At 39.4% G+C, this 23,286-nt stretch overlaps 1 protein-coding gene across 1 annotated transcript in view; it reads left to right on the top strand.

Annotated features, from left to right (window-relative positions):
* Positions 1 to 23,286, top strand: part of YEATS2 (YEATS domain containing 2) — a 124,447-nt gene that overhangs the window by 76,487 nt on the left and 24,674 nt on the right. The window contains exons 19-22 of the mRNA XM_006869809.1: positions 3,807 to 3,983; positions 8,820 to 9,003; positions 16,405 to 16,533; positions 16,939 to 17,037. Coding sequence (XP_006869871.1) covers positions 3,807 to 3,983; positions 8,820 to 9,003; positions 16,405 to 16,533; positions 16,939 to 17,037 — 589 coding nt within the window. The remainder of the gene's footprint in view (positions 1 to 3,806; positions 3,984 to 8,819; positions 9,004 to 16,404; positions 16,534 to 16,938; positions 17,038 to 23,286) is intronic.

The raw sequence follows: 23,286 nt of genomic DNA, 5'->3' as shown, positions 1-23,286 counted from the left end.
GTCATCCCACAAATCTTCTGGTCTTTGTTTTTTAATGTTTAATATATCAAATCTGATCTTGAAGTGATCTCTAAATTCAGGTGGGATATTTTCAAGGTCATATTTTTGCTCTCATGAACTTGTTTTCATTTTCTTCAGCTTCAGTTTGAATTTATATATGAGCATTTGATGGTCTGTTCCAAAATCTGTCCCTGACCTTGTTTTGGCTGATGATACAGAGCTTTTCCATCGTCTCTTTCCGTAGATTTAGTCAATTTGATTTCTGTAATCCATCTGGTGAAGTCCCTGTGCATAATTGTTATGCTTTCTGAAGAAGGTATTTGAAATGAACAAATCATTGATTTTTCAGAATGCTGTCATGCAATAACCAGTATCATTTCTGTCACCAAGTCTATATTTTCCAACTACTGATCCTTCCTCTTTGTTCCCAACCTTGCATTCCAATCACTAGTAATGGTCAGAACATCTTGATTGCATGTTTGATCAACTTCAGATTGAGGAAGTTAGTAGAATTCTTCTATTTCATCCTCACTAGCTTTAGTGGTTGCTGTGTAAATTTGAATAATAGTGGTATTAACTGTTCTTCCCTTTAGGCGCATGGATATTATCCTATCACAAACAGTATTGTACTTCATGACTGATTTGGATATGTTCTTTTTGACAATGAATGCAACACCATTTTTCTTCAATTTTTTATTCCCAGTATAGTAAACCATGTGGTTGTCAGATTCAGAATGACCAGTAACCAGTTCATTTCAGCTCACTAATGCCTATGATGGAGTCCTAGTGTGGCGTTGTGGGCTAGTGTGTCAGACTGCAAAGTTGTTTGAACTGCAAGGTCAGTGCTTCAAGCTCACCAGCTGCTCCTTGGAAACCCTATACAGGTTCACTATGGGTCGGAATTAACTTGAGGGCACTTAAGAACAATAACAAGGCTTAAGATAGCTATGTTTATACATTCCGTTTTAATTTTGACAATTTCCAATTTTTCTAGACTCATACTTTGTACATTCTATATTCTGATTATTAATGGATGTTTACAGCTGTTTCTCTTCATTTTGATATGTTTCCCATCAGCAAATGAAGGTCCCACAGGCTTTTCTCCCACAGGCTTTACTCCATTCTCGTCATCTCGGTCAACTCTTCTTTGAAGAGGCAGCTCTTCCCCAGTCGCATTTTGCGTGCCTTCCTACTTGAGGGGCTCATTTTCCAACTCTGTATCTGACAGTGTTTCTCTGCTGTTCATAAGGTTTTGTTTTGTTTTTAATTTAAGGTTTTTATTGTGGATTGAGTATAAGTTTACAGGGCATATCATCAGTTTTACATTCAACAAATCATATACCTTTAATGATGATAATCCCCTCCATGTACCATCAGTTAACAGTATTTCTCTTTATCCACTTTAGCTTTTTAAAAAACAAACAAAAAAAACCACTCAAGCATATATAATAATTTACATCTCCAAAGGGCACATTCTGCAAGTCTGCTCCTGGCCACCAGCTCTTAATCCTTCTCTTCTTAGTCCATGAATCTAGAGTCCTCAGCCGCTCCTCCTCTCCATGCCCCCACCTTTGCCTCTATCTGGCACTGCTGTTTCTCTGGATAAGGTCCTGCATTCTGCTTGTGTGTTCCTCTCATAATGGTCCTAGGGTCCTCTGTTTCTGGACTGTAAGATTAACCACTCCCCATTTTTTGTTACAAAACTTCTACCTTTACAATTGTGACAGTCTTGATTAGTCATGATAACAATTATTCACTATTGAATCTTACAGATCTTATCCCCATCTCTCTTCACCAGACCCATCTAGACAAGATGAGAGCTATTCAGTGTGGACTCTGTCTTTCCCCCCATACTCTTAAACTATACTCCCTCTTGAAACCTTGTAAGCCAGTCACTTCGTGCCTTTATTGCCCCCTCATTTTAGGTAGCCAATGTCTAAGTTGCCCATCCGTATCTATCCTGTGCTCAGAGGGGATAGCATTGATACTTGATGTGAAGACTCTTTCCCTCTCTGTTGGTATTTAGAGTAACTACCGCTCTGAGTATAGGTCAGATTCATCATGAAGATGTATCTTCTGTCACTGTAGCTGTTCCAGTCTGCTTGTCCTTTCTAGTGGGGATGTCTCACCTCATAAGGTTCTAGATGGAACTCAGAATTCCACCTAAGGTCCTATACTCTATAAAGGCTTTGCATGAGGCTTATTTCACTGGGCAAGTTGTAGAACCTCTTTTAGGTATTCCAATCAGTTATAGGCTGAAGGCGGGCTTACACATTTTCTCTATTCATGTTTCCCAACATTCCTTTCTATCGCACTCAAGTGTCTATTTTACAATAGTAGGCAAGGGAAACTAATATTCATAAGGCAGTCAAGGATTTTAGTATGATTTCCCCTCTTCAAGCTATACCTAGATCCCAGTATCCCAGAGCCCTGTTGTTCCAAGGTTGAGTATGCATCACTGTTTCCCTCTGTCCCACTAGGCCATGCAAACCTGTCTCAGTGTTCCCCTATCTATCTTGTTCTTCTGCCTCGTCCCCACTTCTTGGATTGCCATCCCCAACATCGTAAGGTTTTTAGTGACTAAATATTCGGAAGTAGTTCGTCACTTCTTCCTAGTCTATGTTTGACTGGAAGCTAATCTGATACCTGTACACCATGGGTGACCCTGCTGGTATTTAAAATGCCTGTGGCATAGCTTCCAGAATCACAGAAACTCACAAGCCATCACTGTATGACAAACTGACAGTCGAGTGGTGGATAGCAAATAGGTATGGTAAAAAATACAACCTTTTCTGAATTTAAGCCGGTTAGTATCCTTTGTTCTGTTGGAAGGACTGCCTCTTAGTCTATCATGAGCATAATGAAGTGTTCTGTATTTTATTCTCCACAGTGTTGTCCTCCATAGCTTGTTGTGATCTATACAATCGAAAGAATTTTCATTGTCAATAAGCACAAATAAACATCTTTCTGGGTATTCTCTGCTTTCAGCCAAGATCCATCTGAGTTCAGTAATGATATCTGTCATTCTGTGTTCTCGTCTGAATCCAGCTTGAACCACAGGCAGTTCCATGTCAGTGTACTGTTGCAGCCATTTTTGAATTGTCTTTAACAAAATTATACTTGTATGTTGCATTGTTAGATGATTTCCACATTTCATTGGGTCACCTCTCTTTGGCACGGACACATATATGTCTCCTCCAATCAGTTGGCCATGTTGCTGTCTTCTAAATTCTTTGGTATAAATGAGTGAGCGCCTCCAGTGCTGTTGCAAGATTTCAATTTGTAGTCCATCAATTCTAGGAGCCTTGTTCTCTGCCATTACCTTCATTTCACCCTTGACTTCTTCCCTTCAGTACCATTGTCTCTTGATCATATGCTATTTGTTGAAATGGTTGAGTATCATCCATTTCTTTTTGGTAAAGTGATTCTGCATTCTATCTTTTTTTTTTTTTTTTTTAAGGTTTTTGCATCAGTATTTTACCATACAATCCTTTAATATTGCAAGTTGAGGTTTGGATTTTTTCTTAAATTCTCTCAGGTTCAGAAATGCTGAGCTGTGAGTCAATCACTGTAAAGTCAGAACCAACTTGACTCAGCAACAACATAGAGACTATTGAAATTAGTGTAGAGCTTACTGGAAAGGAGCATGCTTAAAGTTGTTGCTATTTTTCTCTTTCATTTTTTGATTATCAAGATTTTCTTGGAGTTGCTGTAATTTTTAGAGCGTGTCTCAAATACAGGTACGGAATAAATTGTGCTTTTTAACCAGGGCAACATTATTACCTCAATTCATTTTGTGTCTGCAGGCAGCCCCTGGGGGACAAGCATCTCTAATGAAGATGTCTGATAGCTCATTGAAGACTGTGTCTGCCACCTCACAACTCTCAAAGCCTGGAACCACAATGCTGAGAGTGGCAGGAGGGGTTATCACAACTGCCACTTCCACAGCTGTGGCCCTCTCAGCAAATGGTCCTGCACAACAGGTGAGATTTAGCATGACTGTAGAAAATCCTAGGGAATCATAAAAGAAGTGCAGACATAAATAAGGTACCCAGCAGGCACACTGTTGGTTCTTAATTGCTTACGGTTTTTTTTTAGATCTAATTAACATACCATAAAATTCACCATTTTAAAGTATACAATTCAGTAGTTTTTTACTATTTACAAAACGTTGTTCAGTCATCATTACTATCTAATTACAAAACATTTTCATCACCCCCAAAAGAAACCCTGTCTTCACTGGTAGTCATTCCCTATTTCTTCCTCCTCCCAAACCTAAGTGGGATCATGTTTCTATATGGATTTGCTTGTTCTATATGAAGTCCTGCAGTATGTGACCTCTTGTGTCTGTTTCTTTCACTTGTCATATTTTCTAGGTTCAAACAGTTTGTAACATGTGTCAGTATTTGTTTTTCCATAGTTGAATATTTCCGTTGTATGGTTAATACTGCATTATGTTTATCCGTTCATGAATTAATGGACATTTAAATTGTTTTCACTTTTTGCCTATTATGAATAATGCTTCTGTGAACATTTATGAGCAAACCTTTGTGTGAACATTGTTGTTGCGGCGGTTCCGACCCATAGTGACCCAGAACAGGGTTTCCAAGGCTATGAACCTTTACGGGAGCAGAAATCCTCATCTTTCTTCCACGGAGCAGCTGGTAGTTTCGAACTGCTGACCTTGCGGTTCACAGCCCAATTCGTAACCACTACGCTACCAGAGCTCCTTTTATGTGAACATACGTATGATTATTTTATGAGAACTGCCTAGCTGTTTTCCAGACAGCTGTACCATTTTCTCTCTACGCATGCAATTTAATAGGGTACCAGTTTCTCCACATCCCTACTAGTGCTTGTTTTTAGTGTGTTTTTGAAATACAGTCATGTCATCATGGTCATGATGTGCCATGGAGTTGGTCTGACTCATAGCGACCCTGTACAGGGTTTCCAAGTCTGTAAATCTTTATGGGAGCAGCCTCATCTTTCTCCCATGGAACAGCTGGTAGTTTCGAACTTCTGACCTTAAAGTTCACAGCCCGATTTGTAGCCACTACACTACCAGAGCTCCTTATAGTCATCATAGTGGGTGTGAAGTGGCATCTTGTGGTTTTCATTTCCCTGGTGACTAATAATGCTGAACATATTTTCATGTGCTTATCTATGAAGAAATTTCTGTTCAGATCTTTTTCCTATTTTTTAATTAATTTATTCCTTTTTATTGAGTTGTAGGAGTCTTATAGTCTATTTATAATGATATAAGTCAGATACAATTTACAAAAAGAAAATTATTTGATTGGTCTTTTCACTTTCTTGATACAGTATCTTTTGAACCACAAATATTTTTCATTTTGATGAAGTACAATTTATATGTTGATGGGATTTTTTTGTTTGTTTGTTTGTTTTAACTGAGTGTCATATAAGAAACCATTATCTAACCCAAGGTCACAGAAATTTAAGTTTTCATCTAAGAGCTTCATAGTTTTAGGTCTTTGATCCATTTTGAGTTGACTTTTGTATATGCTGTAAGGTAAGAGGTTAACTTCATTCTTTTGTTGTAGATAATCCAGTTGGCCCAGCACATTTGTTGAAGACACTATTATTTCCCCTTTTGAATTGTCTTGGTATAGTTTAATAATCTGGCCTTCGCTAACTTCCGAAGTTCATTTCCTACACCTGCTTCTTATCAGTATACCTATTGTCTAGTCACTCTATAATTCCTTGAATATAGTGTATTCTTTCATGCCTTTCTGACTTCCTACCTTCTATCCTCTGCAAAGAACACTTTTCATCTCCCTTTCCTCTGTATTGAAAAATGAAGATTCTTCTAACGTGTTGTTGTCTTTTTACCTGCTTTCCAGTTTCCCTCCGCTTCCCAGCCCTAAGCAAAAGCGGTAATTTTTTATCCCAGTTGTAATGATGCCTTATACGTTTGTGTGCTAAAGCATTAGTCACACTGCTTGGTGACTGGCTTCTTATATATGAGAGATTTTATCTCTGAGCTCTAGCATTTTAACACCGTGCCTGCTTGGAGAAATGGCAGGGAGACTATATATAATTTCCTGTGGCTTCACAAAGGGGGTTGTTGTTGTTAAGTGCCATCGAGTCGGTTCGTACCCTTAGCGACCCTATAGAGGATTTCTGAGGAGCAACTGGTAAACTTGAACTGCCGACCTATAGTTCAAACGGCTTTGCAGTCTGGCACATTAACCCACAGCGCCACAGCTGGACTCCTCTTGAAGGAGGATGAAGAATGAAAATTCATAATCAACCCACCACAGATTCCTGTGAAACGAAGGTCAGACCTGCCTCACCCTACAACCTTCTTTGCCGCCCTATGACAACAGCCATTCCCTGTCAGTGACAGTTTACTTTATCTGCTGGGTTCTATAATCCATTGTGATGACCAAATAAAAGTCATATAGTGTAATGGGTTATTGGGCTGCTAACCATAAGTCAGCAGTTCAAATATACCAGCCACTCCATGAGGAAAAAAAATGAGGCTTTCTGCTCCCATCAAAATTTACAGCCTCAGAAACCCTATACAGGATCACTGTGAGTCGGAACTGAGTCCACGGCACACCACTACCACCACCACCACCACCACCACATTTTGTTTATTAAGGAAGTGTACAGGGTACAATTCAGGATCAGAATCAACTCCGGCTACAGTAGCTCTTCAGTCAGGAGTGCCTCTTCTTTGCTATACTACACGCATGCCTTACTCTAGTTTTTGGTCTCTCATCAATGTGGCTCCTTGGCCTCTGCCATGCTCAGACAAGTGTTACAAAGCTTCTTTAGCTGTGTCTGTAAATGCCCAAAAGGCACATTCTGCAAACCAGTCTCCTGCCTGTAGGCACTCTGCTTTACTCTGTCCATAGAAGTATGCGCCTGCTCTGTTTCTCCATGCTACTACGTCTACTGCTGTCTCTGCTGCTGCCGCTTTTCCAGGTCAAAATTTGGCTCTCTGCTTGAGGCTTTTGTTTCTTGGTGGTCTTGGATTGTCTGTTCCTGCTTTTTTTTTTCTTTTTTAGCAATCAGATATTTATTAGCGTTTCCTTTAGGATATTGAATTAAAAACCCTTTTTATCTCTGATAAATGGGTGTGGTACGATATAATCAGCTGATGATACTAAAAACAAATGGGCTAGTTGTAAAAGTCTGATATTTAAAATCTAGACATTTCACCTGTAAACTAATTGTGATACTGCCTCTTCCCAACTGCTTTCCTCTTCCATTCCTCTCCATCTTAGCACTGTTTCCAAATGAACTTCCCACATTGCTGAATCAGTAAAATATCCATGTTTTATTGCATCTACAACTTTTTCAAGCCCATCTTTCCCTCGGTGACAGTTTACATATACTTTTTTTTTTTTTTATGTCTTATTGTGAATTATATGATAGTTTACATGAGAGAACTTTAGTTTTACATTCATTCTATCGTATATCGTTTCATTGCCATGGTTCCAAACCCCTCCATGCATCATCAATCAACCAAAGGATATACCCTACAAACCCACTCCCAACACTCCCCCCCCCACCCAAGTCTTCAGCACACAGTCCCTCTCTCTCTCTGGATCCAAAGCCCCCAGCCGCTTCATCACTCCTCGTCATCGTCTCTGCCTCTATCTCGGGCCTCACTGCTTCTCTGGGTAGGGTCCTGCTCTCGGCTCTTCTCCGTTGATGGTCCTAGAGACCTCCGCTCCTAGACTGGAGAGTTAATCACTCCCTTCCTTGCTATAAAATGTCTACCTTTACGTTTCCAACCCTCACAATCAGACCTGATAACAGTTATTCACTATTGTCTCACAAGTGACCCATCTGCGTTTCATTTCATCAGCTCCACTTAGACAGATTGGATACTACTCACTGGAGATTCTGCCTTCCTCCATGCCCCCTGGCTCTAGGTCCCCTCTTGAAAGCTTGTAAGCCAGTCACTTCTTGCCTTTATAGTCCCTCCACCTCCCATTTTGGGTATCCAATGTCCAAGTTGCCCATCTCTGTCTACTCTGTGTGGAGAGGGCGGGAATGATTTTTGCTGTAAGAATTTGTTTCCTCTTTTGAGTTACTGCATCCATAAGTGTAGGTTGTTCCTGCTTTTGAGATGATTTCTATAAACCTAGATGGCAAAGCTAACTAGTTCTTACATTAAAGTCCTGTAGTTCAAACCCACTAGCCACTCCTCAGAAGCCCTGTACAGGGTTGCTGTGAGTCAAAACTGATTCGATGGTACTTACACCACCACCACCACACCCTATTTGCACGGTCCCACTCAGTCGTTTGGGGAGTGTGTTGGCTCCAGACAATAAGCACTGGACTGTGAACCACAAGGTCCGTGGTTTGAGCTGCCAGCTGCTCTATGGGATAAAGATGAGGCTGTCTGCTTCCATGAAAATTTAAAGCCTCAGGAACCCTATACAGAGTGGCTATGAGTCAGAACATTCTGCAAAGTCAGTTTGAACCACTAGATCGGCAGTTCAAACCCACCAGTTTCTCCTCGGAAACCCTATACAAGGTCACAGACTCAGTGGCACTTATGAGTTGGAACCAAGTTGATGGCACTAAGCAACAACAATAACTAATGTTGATTGCCATTGAGTCAGTTACAGCTCATAGTGAGCCTGTATGAGGTTTCCAAGGAGTGACTAATGGATTTGAACCAGTACCCTGCAGTTCAAACTGACTTCGTGGTCCAGTGCTTATCCTATGGTGCCACACCAGGACTTATATTTATTAAGTGCGTGCTACGTGATAGTTATAGTTATAAGAAAGTTACATTACTTCTAATTTCTATTACTTCTGTCCCTGTGGATATGCAGTCTGAAGGGACAACCCTCAGTTCATCATCTACTATAAGTTCTGTAATGAAAACTTCTGGGCAGCAACAAATGTGTGTGAGCCAGGCAGCGATGGGAACTTGCAAAGCTACTGCCCCCAGTGTCGTCAGTGCTACTTCCCTGGTGCCCACACCAACCCCCATTTCCGGAAAAGCCACCGTGTCAGGTAAGCTGTATCAGAACAGTGTCTCTCTCATTCTCTTCAGGCTAGAATATTTGGAAAGGTCTTAGAGTGTAAAAAGGGTTTATAGATTGAATAAACATTTTAAGTGATTTAAAATTTTTAAATAGACCACTTACTCTATACATGTAGGGTTGTCCTTAGTCAGAACCAACGTAATGGCAACTTAACAGTGGTTGTTGTTGTTAGGTGACATTGAGTCTGCTCCGACTCATAATGAACCTGTGCACCACAGAATGAAACACTGCCTGGTCCTGAGCCAGCCTTACAACTGTGGTTACGCTTGAGCCCATTGTTGCTGCCATTGTACCAGTCCATCTCATTGGGGGTTTTCGTCTTTTGTGCTGACCTTCACTTTACCAAACACCAGCAGTTAGAGGTATAAAATGATAACAATAAATCCTTAACCACCTGGAACCAATTGAGTGTTTCAGCTTTATTCATAATGTAATTTTGTGGCGAGCTAGACAGAGCCTCTGCTCTCCTTAAAAGTACTAATTTCTCATTTTTTTAGTGATAGTTTCTTTCTTTGGTTATTTTTAACAATCATTTTAAGTAAAACTCATTATAAAACATTATGCATCTATTTGCTTTTCTTAACCAGTTGTTGTTATTAAGTGCCATCGAGTCACTTCCAACTCATAGCAGCCCTGTGTAGGGGTTTCCAAGGAACAACTGTTGTGTGTGAGCCCCCAACATTTCAGTTAGCAGTCCAGTGTTGATGTCACAGTGTCACCAGGTCTCCTGGCACATACGAGGCATTGTGTATAAATATTTGCTGCTATTGTCATTATAGTCATTGTTACTGTTGGTCTGTAGTTCCTGATCTGCAATTCTAAATTCAAAACTTGAAAACTTGACCTTACTGGCATATTATTTATACTAAAGTGAATATTTATGTGTCTTGCCACAAAAATAGCAATACTTTGATTACATTGTTACATCCTGCTGTCCCAGATGTATGGGTCTGATCTTTGAAGAATCTGTTTTGTTTTTGTTTTTCTGTAGTCCAAAGCAGACATATTTCTGTAGAATATAATTAAAATGTCATAGTAATGTCATACTATTATAAAATTTTCATAACACTCTCCATTTCTGTGCTATCTTGCATATTGATAACAAATCGTATACCCACTGGCACTGGTCTACAGAAAATAACTGAATTGTCATTTAATTTGTGTGTACATACATATATGTTCATGTGTACATACACACATCCCTTTTATCTTTGAATAACAGATTGTAGGTATTGTTGCGGTCACATTATCACTGTAGTTTGATGTATGGCTCCAAATCAAGCCCCTGTTTTCTGTCTGCTTTTTGGCCATTTAATTGAGACTAGAAGATAAGGCAGATATATTTTTCCTATGATTTTTATCTCCCAATTAAAATTGACCCAAGTTTTAATGTAAGGAATCTTGATCTCTACAAAGTGAATGTTTTATTCAAGGCCATTTGTTTCTTACTGAAGTAGAAATTGTAGAAATGGGAAGAATGTTTTCCTTAAAAAGAAATGAACATTGTTTTTCTTTTCTTACCAAGTTTTTAATAGTAATGATATGTCCCTATTGTAAATTATAGTTTTCTAAATTCTTGCTGTTGTAACTTTCTACATAATATCTTCATAAAAGGATTAAACTATTTCCTTCTGACCCTTAACTTTTTTTTTTTTTTTTTAATGCTTTATTGTGAATTATGTGATAGTTTACATGGGAGGACATCAGTTTCACATTGATCCTGTCGTATATCGTTTCCTTGCCATGGTTACAATCCCCTCCATGCATCATCGACCAACCAAAGGGTATACTCTGCAAGCCTGTCCCCCTGTTGTCCGCACACCACCCCTCTCTCTCTCCAGGTCCAAAGTCTCCAGCCGCTCCATCTCCCCACCTCATCGTCTCTGCCTCCATCCCTGGTGACCCTTAACTTTTAATAAGATTGTTTGTGTTATAAACTATTTTGACAAGGTGACCAGTGTGATTGGAGCAGACAGAGAGAGCAAGTGAAAGGTACTTAGAGATGAGGTCAGTGGGATGGGGACCAAATCATGTTAGGGTTTTTGTAGATAATTGTAAACTGACTTTGACTCCAGGGGAAGGAAGCCATTGAAGGATTTTAAACTAAGGAATGACATCTGCTTTACATTTTAAAAGGATCAGACTGCATGTAGCATTGAGAATAAACTTGAGGGCAATAATATAGAAGCAGAGAATGGACAAAGAAGTAGACACTAGAAAATTCAGTGATATATCAAGAAAGACCAACAGTTGGCTAAAAGGAGTTCCAGGAAGAAAACAGAAAATAGTGGGAAGGAAATATTATAAGAAATAAAGTAAGAATTTGCCCCAGGATTGAAGAACATCATAAACTTTGAGGATCAAAAAGCAGTTTCCAGTACAATACATATAAGAACACTTTGTTCATTTGTTCATGAAGCAGAATACCAGGGATAAAGAGGTCTTAAAAGTTACCAAAGAGAAAAAAAAATAGGAAAGGCAAGTTGTCATTAAACTTCTTGGTGGCAGTGCTGACAGCTAGATATTACTGCTTTCAAAATTCTAGAGGAAACTTACTTTCTGTCTAAAATTCTTTAGTTAGATCAACTGAGTGTAAGGGTAGAAACATTCTTGACAAGACAAGGTTTCAGCTGTATTTTCTTTCAAAAGTTTGTTTAGTATCAATTAAAAAGGAGACATTGCTTAGCACTACAGACCAGTTCAAGGCTTGAGTTACAAAAGAATGCCACTCTATTTGCGCTTGTCATTGGTTACCTTTTTATGCATGTTGTCCAGAGACAGAAACAGCAAAACAAAATCTATGGCTGACAGATAAAATAACTAAATTGTAGGAAATCTTTAAAATGGAAGGTGAGGCTTAATGTTAAGAGAAGGGATTAACATTTAATAAACCCCCCTTTTTTTACGCTTAATACTAAAGTGTTTTTTTTTTCTGATGATGATGTATTTTTCATGTACAGACTAGAAATGACAAAATTTTCATGTCTATTTTTTTCTGCCCAGTTGATGTCTCAGCAAAGTTCCATCCATCATATTTTTATGTACATTGTGATTTATTGAAAATAAATCTTTTTTCAAAATTACTTTGAATGGTATACAGGACTGGTGGAGATTGGGTATTTCATAACATCAGACAGTACAATCAGTCTCTGCCATGTGGCTAGTCTCTGTAGGTACCCTTTATTGTCCACAGTGAGGGAGCCTTGTATCTTGAGTTCAGTTCGTCTACTCCTCTTGCCTAGAGGAATCTTAAATCTCCTTGCCGAGTTCATGTCCATATAGTAATCTACAGCACTCTGAACTGAGATGTGGTAGCAGTCATTGTAGGAATCCTAACTGCCTGTCATAAGAAGCAGTGTACCCATCATCATAGTTATATTCCCTGTAGGTCTCCTGTGAAGTGGGGGGCGGGAGGGGTCTATATCCAGTCAGGGGAACTCCTTGCTCTCGGTGTAAGCAACCCTCATCCTTGGCTCACTGGCCCTTGGAAGGAGAGGACTCCCCTGGGCTTGGTGTCCCTTGGGGAACTGGCTGGGCCAAGACTCCTTTCCATCCCCAGGTTGCTGCTGGTTTTGGTGCACCTCTAGTACACAAGTGGGGCTTCCGTCGAAAAGATGTCAATTCCTGGAGTTGTGCTTGCCTGATTTCATCATTATAGTCAAGGGGAGGAATTTCAAAGCTTGGCACATTCTTGCATGCTCAGCTGTATTTTTTATATCCCCTCACTGAAGACATTACAATATGTAATTAAAAGAAGTAAACTCAGAGGAAGAAAACAGAAATCCAGCATAGAAGGAAAGGTAAAGGAAATTCCCAGAATTCAGTGAAGAAAATTCCCAAGATGACAGCTAATGCAGCAGGTTGAAAGCACCAGTCCAGATTGGAGCAGGTCAGGGAGCGCCTCTAAAATGTAAATCACTTGACCGTATGGAGAATTATTGTAAGGGGCGGCCTACCAAGTTCTTGGAGGAGGTGGAATGACTTAGATGTTGAAAGAAATCTAAGCAGATAAACAGAGGAACTTATTAACTCCAGAAGATAAAGTGTATTTGGAACATCATGGTATATACATTCTTGGATTAATAGAGAACAATACTAAAATACAGGAAAGTAAGTTCCTTAGAATACGTATCTACCCTAATAGAAAATTACAAAGTAATATCAAAAATTAATCAACCGAAAGAACTAGCTGATGCTGGCTACCACTACCAAAGGGATTATATTAGAATGTCCCACACAGAGTGTGAGAAAATGTGGAACTAAATTCAAAATTATTTTTAAAATACTGGTCAAAGCCCCGGGGACTCTTGGGCCCAGAGTCAGTGGCGTGGCCACAGAGGACTAGAGTGGAGAGTGAAGCCGAAAGGAAGAGAGGGCATATGCACAAGAACACCCACACTTGCAGATGGTACCCACTTGCTCTGACTTCGATGACTGGATAATCAGAGCTCAACCAGGAGAAGAAAGAAGAGGAAAAAAAGAGTAATCTGATACAATTTGATGAACTTGACCTACACCTATGGAAGCAATAACTCAAAAGCGGGAACAAATCCTTACAGCAAGAATCATTCCCACCCCCTCCACACACAGAGTAGACAGGGATGGGCAACCTGGACATTGGATACCCAAAATGGGGGCGGGGGGACTATAAAGGCAAGAAGTGACTGGCTTACAAGCTTTCAAGAGGAGACCTAGAGCCAGGGGGCATGGAGGAAGGCAGAATCTCCAGTGAGTAGTATCCAATCTGTCTAGGCGGAGCTGATGAAATGAAACACAGATGGGTCACTTGTGATACAATAGTGAATAATTGTTATCAGGCTTGATTGTGAGGGTTGGAAACGTAAAGGTAGACGTTTTATAGCAAGGAAGGGAGTGATTAACTCTCTAGTCTAGGAGCGGAGGTCTCTGGGACCATCAATGGAGAAGAGCCGAGAGAGGGACCCTACCCAGAGAAGCAGCGAGGCAGAGACAATGACGTGGAGGGATGAAGCAGCTGGGGACTTTGGATCCAGAGAGGGAGAGGGACTGTGTGCTGAAGACTGGAGGGTGGGGGGAGGGAGTGTAGGGGGTGGGTTTGTAGGGTATACCCTCCTTTGGTCGGTTGATGATGCATGAAGGGGATTGGAACCATGGCAATGAAACAATATACGATAGAATGAATGTAAAACTAAAGTTCTCTCATGTAAACTATCATATAATTCACAATAAAACATAAAAAAAAAAAATACTGGTCAAAGTGAAAGAAACTGTAGGAACTCAAGACTCTGGCCCTCGACCACCCTTCAGGTGTAGAATGGTACTCACCCTCATGGTCCAGTTTTTAGCAGAGCAGTAGAAAGATATACAGGGGACAACAGCACTATTAAGGTATGCTCACCATGGAATGTTCAGACAGTAAAGATCAGAAGGGCAGCATTTGCCTAAGAACAAAATTGAGGAGGGATAAGAAGGTAGATAGAATGGGAATAGGAAACACTGGGAGGAAATGAGATGACTGTTGTCTATTAGAGGGGATCTCAAGTCATCAAGATGAAACAGTGTATGATGTATTGAATATAAAACTAATGATCTTCTCTGTAACTTTCACCCAATTCACAAGATGTTTTTTAAATTTTTGATGAATCAAGGCATGCAATATACATACATTTTTAAAATGTGAAGGTAAATATTGGAAAAAAAAAAAAAAAGCCTGAAGTACATGCTACTGTGGAACTAGAGAATAACCACTGCCATCAAGTCTATTTCAACTCGTAGCAACCCCGTAAGAAAGAGCAACAGTGCCCCAGAGCAGTTCCGAGGCTGTCCCATTCCCAGAAGCAGACCGCCGCATCTTTCTCCCGCAGAGTGGCTGGTGGGTTCAAACCTCTGTACCACCAGTGCTTTTAAATGAGAGCAGGGGCATGAAACAAGGATGACTATTTTTAGTTATAAGCCTCTTAGCACTTTTTTTTGTTTCTCAACCAATCAGCATAATAACACTTTGATATAAATAGGAATTTTTAAATATGACAACACTAGGTCATGGTTATACTCTGAAGTCATCTCAATACGTGCTTACTACTTGACTGATTTATTACTCATCTGTTCCAGAGTTTCTTTTTGTTTAAGACTTTCTTTTAGAAAGTTTTAAGGATGATTCCATAAGCTCAGATCAACTGTTTTCCAATATCCTAAAGTAGCTGTCGCCTTTGATGCAGTTTTTTGTTTTGTTTTTTAAGTTTTTATTGTGAATTGAGTGATAGTTTACATGGGAGAGCATCAGCTTTACATTCATCCTAGTGTATTTCATTTCATTGCCATGATTACAATCCCTTCCATGCATCATCATTTAACAGCGTTTGCTTCCATTCCCTCTGTTGTTGTTTGAGGGGGATGTACACCAAAGCACTCAGGAATATATAACCATTCAAACAGCCAAAGGGTACACCCTGCAAGCCTGCTCCCCAGCCATCAGCACACAACCCCTCTCCCTCTCTGAGTCCAGAGTCCCCAGCCGCTCTGATGAAGTTTTTAAGTTGTTGCTATGTTACAGTGTATGTTTGTGTTACTTGTGTCCTGTCTACTCTCAGGTTGTGTGCTCTCACAATGAAGGCCCTTTTTGGTTTTTTATTAGCTCTCTGTATGTCTAAAGAGTTTTGTGTGGTGTTTTTTATAGACGTTTTGAAATGGAAATGGCCTTTTAAAAAAAAGTAGGAGAGGATAACCCTTTCTAAAATGATAAACGGAGAAAATTTGCTGTTTAAAGTTTTAGGACTGCACAGAGGTAGGAAATTACAAATTATGAATAGTAGACACACTGAAGTATTAATATTTTGAGATGATGTGAGATGATAAGGGTGGAGCCAGTTAAAATGGACCCTGCATGTTTGAAACTAATTTGGAAATATTTAGGTAATCAGGAGTCAACGAACGGTTTTAAGTAGGAAGAGTGGCAGTTTTCTAAAAGCATAACATTTATATCCAGCTTGTATGCATCACAGCTATGTGTACAACACATTGATGTAGAAAATAAACATGGAAAAGAACTTTCTCAAAATTTTAATGAATACTAGTTTTCTCTGTGGTAGGACTTTGGGTGTTTTCTCCTGTCTGATCTACTTTTCCAAAACTACATGTATTGTTTTATAATTATTGTGTAGGGACGCTTTAAATTCAGTCATCATTGTTGCGTCAGTGTTTCATTCTCCCTATGCTTCCAATTCATTCTCAAATCTGCCGTTTCATTCTTCCTATGCTTCCAACTCTTTATTGAAAGGCTAAATGCCCTGAGAACCTCTTCCTGTGAGAAACTATGAATGGCAAAGAGGGCAGGGAACTTTTAAGGAAGCATCTGATCTTCAACTTGACCTTATCTTCCAACTTATTTTAGGATTGTTAAAGATTCACTCCAGTCAGTCCAATCCCCAGCAGGCTGTCCTGACGATTCCCAGCCAGCTCAAGCCACTTAGTGTCAACACATCTGGAGGTGTGCAGACTATACTGATGCCAGTGAATAAAGGTAAGTCTTTTGTTGGCTGGCCTGCCATTCTGGTTGCCCAAGACTGTGCTGGGACAAAACATCCATGTTGTGTTGGGTAAGGTAGCTACTTCCCATAAAGTTGAGTCATGGGTCCAAGGAGTACATTTTAAGCACTTACCAGTATTTAAGTTAATTGGATTTTATTTTCTTAGTTTAATGGCAAGCCGCTATTCCCACAGTGAGGATGTAGCTCAGTTACCTTGGCACTAATAGTAAATGGAAAGTCCAGTTGGTCATATCACTACATTAAAAAATGGCTTTACCAATCATTTTGTCCTAAAATTGTTTTTATCGTATAAGTCTAACATAAGGACCATCACTTCGGATTAGATGATTCTCATTAAAATAATGTTCATATTTGTTTTACCCCTTTTTGACATTTAGTGGTTCAGTCATTTTCTGCCACCAAATCACCTGCCATTCTGCCTGTAGCTGCCCCAACTCCAGTTGTCCCTAGCTCCGTTCCTGCAGCTGTTGCAAAAGGTATGTAAGATCACGTAATAGTTTTGCTTAAAAGTTTTATGTAAGACATTATATAGTGTTGTTGTTGTTGAGTGCTGTGGAGTCGGTTCTGATGCAAATGACCCTGTGTAGGGTTTCTGAAGCTTTAAATCCTACTTGGAGCAAAAAGCCTCATCTTCCTCCCTCCTCCCATGGAATGGTTGACGGTCCTAACCAGCAGACCTTGTGTTTTGTAATCCAGTGCTTATGGAGCCGTCATGCTGTGCTCCGCTTGAATGTTCTGCATCTGTGAATTAATCACTTGGAAAATATATACTGACTTGACATTGATGTATAAGGCATTATTCCTACCCTCTAAGAACTTTTAATCAGGTTTAAGAGCATTGCAGTAGATAGATAGCAAGGATGATTGATAATGCTAAATAAAGTGGTCTAGAAAATGTTTGCTGAACTCGTTCAGTCCAGGATGTCTGTTATAGACTGGTTGGGGTGAAGAGGGAGATAGGAGCTTTGTATGTGACATGGATTAGAACCTGGGCTTTAAAAGAGGAAGGGATTATTTATAGCATTGGAGAGTCAGAGGGCATACCAGATTCTAGGAACAGTTGAGACAGACTCAGAGGGCTCGTTTGGGGAAATGGACATATTAGAGGGACTCGTCTGGGCATGAGGTTTATTAACTAGAGACCAGACTTTGGGAAGTTGGCAGTGAGGCCATCCTGATCACATGACAGGACTTTCAGGGTAAGACTCACTGAGCAGATTCTCTACAGCAAGAACACAGGAGAGCAAGTGAAATAGACACAGAGGTGATCCTGAAACTCTAAGCTGCAAAGGACGGGACAGAGAAGTGGATTGGGTGCCAACTGGAAGAAGAAGCTGAACAGGAATAGCTCAACAAAGAGACAAACAAGCGGGTTGTTGTCTGTCGTGGTGTCTGATGGCCATTTTGAGTTTTTGTGAGTAGCCCTTGATACAGTGGTCTGGAGACACAGGTTGCACTATGGAGGTTGGTGGTGAAGGGGTTATGGGTCTCCCTTGTTCCCCACACCTTCCTCATAGCCAGGTCATGGCAAGTCCCTGCTCTTGTCCGCCCAGTAGGCAGTGGTACCACCTGTGGTTATTCACTGAGTATACCACCCTCAGATCTGGAGGTGTATGAACCCCACTACACAAACACTGAACAGAGAACTTTGGACACAAACACAGTGATACTGCAATGTCTCAGAGACAGCAGATATTTTCAGCTTATAGAATTCAACAAGACAGAGTGCCTCAAATAGTGACCAAAATGCAGAATCAACAAATATAATACCAGAAATATTAGAACTGCCTGATACGAAATTTAAAAGAATGGTATTTAGACACATTGAGACCAAGAAAACTGCAGATGCAATCAAGGAAAACACAGATAAAACTTTAAAAGAATTCATGTAAACACTAAAAGAATAAATTGACAAAATAAATGAAAAAAATTGAAACGATACAAAAAGCATTCAGAAGTAGAATTGAATCAGTTAGAAGGTGAAATTACTGAGCTTGAAGACAGCAGGACACAGCCTCAGAGTAACATACTTGATAGTATCAGCCAGAAAGCCCAGTTATAGAAGTATTCAAAAAATCAAACCTACAAAATAGGGAACCAGCGATGCCAGATTTCTGTGACAACATATACTTCCACGAAGTTAAAAGAGAGAATGTTAATAGTGTAAATACAGAACTTCCGAATGAAGACGAAATTAACTAGATTTCGAAATAAAAATAATAAACAAATATAGACCCTACACTCTAAACCACAAGGTTGGCAATTCATGCCCACCACTCCTATGCAGGAGAAAAATAAAGCTTTTTGCTCTTGTAAAGATTTAAACCCTCAGAAACCCTATGTAGGGTTTCTGTGAGTCGTAACAGACTCAGTGGCACTTAACAACAACAACTATAAATCTAAACCAACTCTTAGTCCTAAATAAGTAAAAATAAACCTAAACTGAGATTAAGTCTTCATCCTAGCCCTAGCACAAATCCTATGCCTAGCCCTAGACCTAACCATACATTTATCCTAAATCCTTGCTCCCAAACCCCAAATAAAAAGAAAACTAGATCATGACAGTACACTGGATTAGAGGTTCACATAAGAACTGCATCATACACACTAATAATGACTCATTTGTCACTTAGTCTCATTGTGGTGGCTTGTGTAATGCTGGAAGCTATGCCACTGGTATTTATATTAGCATCAACACCCTGGTGGGTAGGTCTCAGCAGCACTTCCAGACTAACGCAGACTCGGAAGGTTAGACACTTTTGAAAGGTGATCCACTGAAAACTTTATGAATAGCAGTGGAACATTTTCTGGTATAGTGCCAGAAGATGAGCCCCTTAGGTTAGAAGAGACTTAAAGTATACTAGGGAAGAGCTGCTCCTTCAACGCAAAGGTGATCATAATAATGTGGAAGGAGCAAAGATTTCAGGACCTTCATTTGATGATGGGGCAGAACTCAAAATAGGAAGAAACAGTTGCCAACATCCATCAAATATTGGAACCTGGAATGTATGAAGGTAGCAATCTAGGAAAATTGGAAGTCATGAAAAAGCTAAATGGAACACAAGATGAATATGCTAGACAAGGGGTAGCTGAAATGGACTAGTATTAAACATTTTTTTTTAAATGCCAACTTAAAAATAATTTTATTAAAATTGGCATAAAATGGAAGGACAACAAAAGATCCTAACAATTGTAAATCACTCAGCAGAAACTAGTAACTTAAAATTTTAAATAAATATAGAACAGTACATGTTACAACTTTTGATGTTAAAAATTGATGCTACTGACCAGTGCTAATGATGTAATAGGATAATTTGCAAAAGTCCTCAGGAGATTACCCCAGGTTGCCTAGACAATGAGCTACCTGTGATCAAGGGCTTTACTTTTTCTTCCAAAATCCAGTTTTCTTGAGAGTTCAGTTTATTTTTTAGTCACATTATATGACTAAATTCCATAATTCATTAGTTGGTAGCCGCTTTAGCAGTAAAATGACACAAAAACTTATAACTTCTCCCCCTCAACACACACACACACATTTTTATACTGACCGTGCTATAAGTTTAATTGGGTACTTTTTCAGAACAAGAAATTCAGACAATCAGAGCAATTATGAAAAAAAAGAAACTGCTTTCTAAATTACATAAGGATAATCTTGATTTTAAAAAGTGACCCTGCATCAAATATAAACTACAGTGGCTGTTGATGTTGTTATTTGGTATTAAACATTTTGAATTAGACAAACATATATAGCTTCCTGTGCAGGGAATGATGAATTGAAGGGAAATGGCGTCACATTCATCATCAAAAAGCATGTCAAAATCTATCTTGAAATACAATGTTGTCTGTGAGAGGATAATAACCATACATCTACAAGAAAGACCAATTAATACTATTATACAAATTTGCACAGTAGCCACTAACTAAAGCCAGTGATGATAAAATTGAAGGATTCTACCAACTTCTTTGTCTGAAATTGATCAAATATGCAGTCAGTGTGCATTGATGGTTACTGGTGATTTAGGAATGTGAAAAGCTAGAAACAAAAAAGAAGGATCAGTAGTTGAAAAACAGGCCTTGGTGATAGAAACGATGCTAAAGATCTCAAAAGAGAATTTTGCAAGACCAGCAAGTAATTCCTTGCAAATATCTTTTCAACAACATTTAAAAAGTGACTATACACATAGACCTTACCAGAAGAAATACATAGAAATTAAATTGACTACATCTGTGGGAAGATACCATGGAAAAGCTAAATAGTAACAGCCAAAACAAGGCCAGGGGCCGACAGCTGCAGACCATCAATTGCTTATATGAAAGTTCAGGCTGAAGCTGAAGACAATTAAAACAACTCTACAAGAGTCAAAATACTACCTTGAGTATATACCACCTAAATCTAGAGATTGTCTCCAGAACAGATTTGATGCATTAGACACTAATGATTGAAGGCCAGAGAAGAAGTTATGGATGACATCAAGAACATCAGTATTTAATACTAAAGGTCATTAAAAGAATAGAAGCAAACGACCAAAATGAATATCAGAAGACACTCTGAAGCTTGCTCTTGAACATAGAGAAGCTAAAGCAGTGGTAAAAATGATAAGGTAAAAGAAAATGAACAGAAAATTTCAAAGGGGAGCTCAAGAAGAAAAAGTAAAATACTAAAATAAAATGTGCAAAGATCTGGAATAAGAAAACCATTAGGGAAGAACATGCTCAGCATTTCTCAAGCTGAAAAAACTGAAGAAAAAATTCAAGCCTCAGGTTGTAATACTGGAGAATTCCATGAGCAAAAAATTGAATGGCACAGGAAGCATCAAAAAAAGATAGAAGGAATATACATAGTCACTATACCAAAAAGATGGTTGGTGTGGTGCTGTGTAGGATATGCTCTGGACTGCTAATCACAAGGTCTGCAGTTCAAACCCACCAGCTACTCCTCAGAAACCCTATACAGGGGTTGCTATGAGTCAGAACTGACTCGACAGCACTTAACAACAATATACCAGAAAGAATTGATCAGTGTTCATCTATTTCAAGAGGTAGCGTATGATCAAGAACTGATGATAGAAGGACTAAATCCAAGCTGTACTGAAGACATTGGCACAGATCAAGTCTTCACAAATTGATGGAATACGAATTGAAATGTTTCAACAAATTGATGCAGCACTGGAAGCACTCACTTGTCTATGCCCAGAAATTTGGAAGACAGACACCTGGCCAGCCAATTGGAAGAGACCCATATTTGTGCCCATTTCAAAGAAAGGCGACCCAGTGGAATGCAGAAATCTGTGAACAGTGTCATTAATATCACATGCATGTAAAATTTTGCTGGAGATAATTTAAAAATGGTTCCAGCAGTCCAGAAATTCAATCTGAATTCAGAAGAGGATGTAGTATGAGGCGTATCATTACTGATGCCAGCTGGAACTTATGCAAAAGCAGAGAATATCAGAAAGATATTTACTTGTGCTTTATTGACTGTGCAAAAGCATTTGATTGTAGGTCACAGCAAACAATGCAATATTGTGAAGGACATGAATTCCAGAATCCTGCTCATATTGAGCCTATACATAGACCAAGACACAGTAGTTCAAATATAACTAGGGGACAGTGAATGATTTTAAATCAGGAAAGATGTGCTTTAGGGTTGTAACCTCTCACCATACTTATTCAGTCTGCATGCTGAGCAAATAATCTGAGAAACTAGACTATATGAAGAATGTGGCATCAGGGTTGTAGGAAGACTCATTAAAAACCTATAATATGAAGATACAATCTTGCTTGATTAAAGTGAGGACTTGAAATACTGATGAGTGATGGAAGACCAAAGACTACAGCCCTCAGTATGGATTGCCCATCAATGTAACGAACACAAAAATCCTCACAACTGGACCAGTAAATAACATAATGATGATAAATGGAGAAAAGATTGAAATTGTCAAGCACTTTGTTTACTTGAATCCACAGTGTATACTCAATGGAATGAGTAGTCAAGCAATCAAATGACATATTGCATTAGGTAAATCTGCCTCAAAGGATCTCTGTGTTTTAAGAACAAAGATGTCAGTTTGAGGACTAAGGCGTGCCAGACCCAAGCCATGTTACTTTCATTCGCCTCATATGCGTGTGAAAGCTAGACAGTGAATAAAACCGTAGAAGAATTGGTGCATTTGAATTTTTATATTGGCAAAAATATTGGAAGTGCCATGGACTGCCATAAGAACGAACAAGTCTATTTTGGAAAATGTAAGGCTGGATTGCTTCTTGGAAATGATGATGGCAAGACTTGGTCTTCTGTCCTTTGGGCATGTTATCAAGAGGGACCAGTCCCTGGAAAAGAACGTCATACTTGGTAAAGTGTGGAGGGTCAGCAAAATGAGAAAGACTACAACCAAGATGAATTGGCACAGTGGCAGCAGCAGTGGGCTGGAACATAACAATTGTGTAGGACCAAGCAGTGTTTTGCTCTGTTGTGCACAGGGTGATCGTGAGTCAAGTGACACAATCTGCACCCAACAAGAATAACACAAAATCTGTGTGATACCTATATGTTCCCAATACTAGCTGCTTTACATATGTCCCCAATTATTGTTACCATACTTCAAGGTAGCTATTGTGCTCCTTTTGTTGTTATTGTTGTTGTTGTCAGGTGCCATCGAGTTGGAACCGACTCATAGCGACCCCATGCACAGCAGAACGAAACAATGTCCGATCCTGGGCCAACC

The sequence above is a fragment of the Chrysochloris asiatica genome, unplaced genomic scaffold (genome assembly GCF_000296735.1).
Source record: "Chrysochloris asiatica unplaced genomic scaffold, ChrAsi1.0 scaffold00135, whole genome shotgun sequence".
Lineage (NCBI taxonomy): Eukaryota > Metazoa > Chordata > Mammalia > Afrosoricida > Chrysochloridae > Chrysochloris > Chrysochloris asiatica.
Note: the sequence above shows the minus strand (reverse complement) of the source record. Positions and strands in the feature narration are given on the sequence as shown.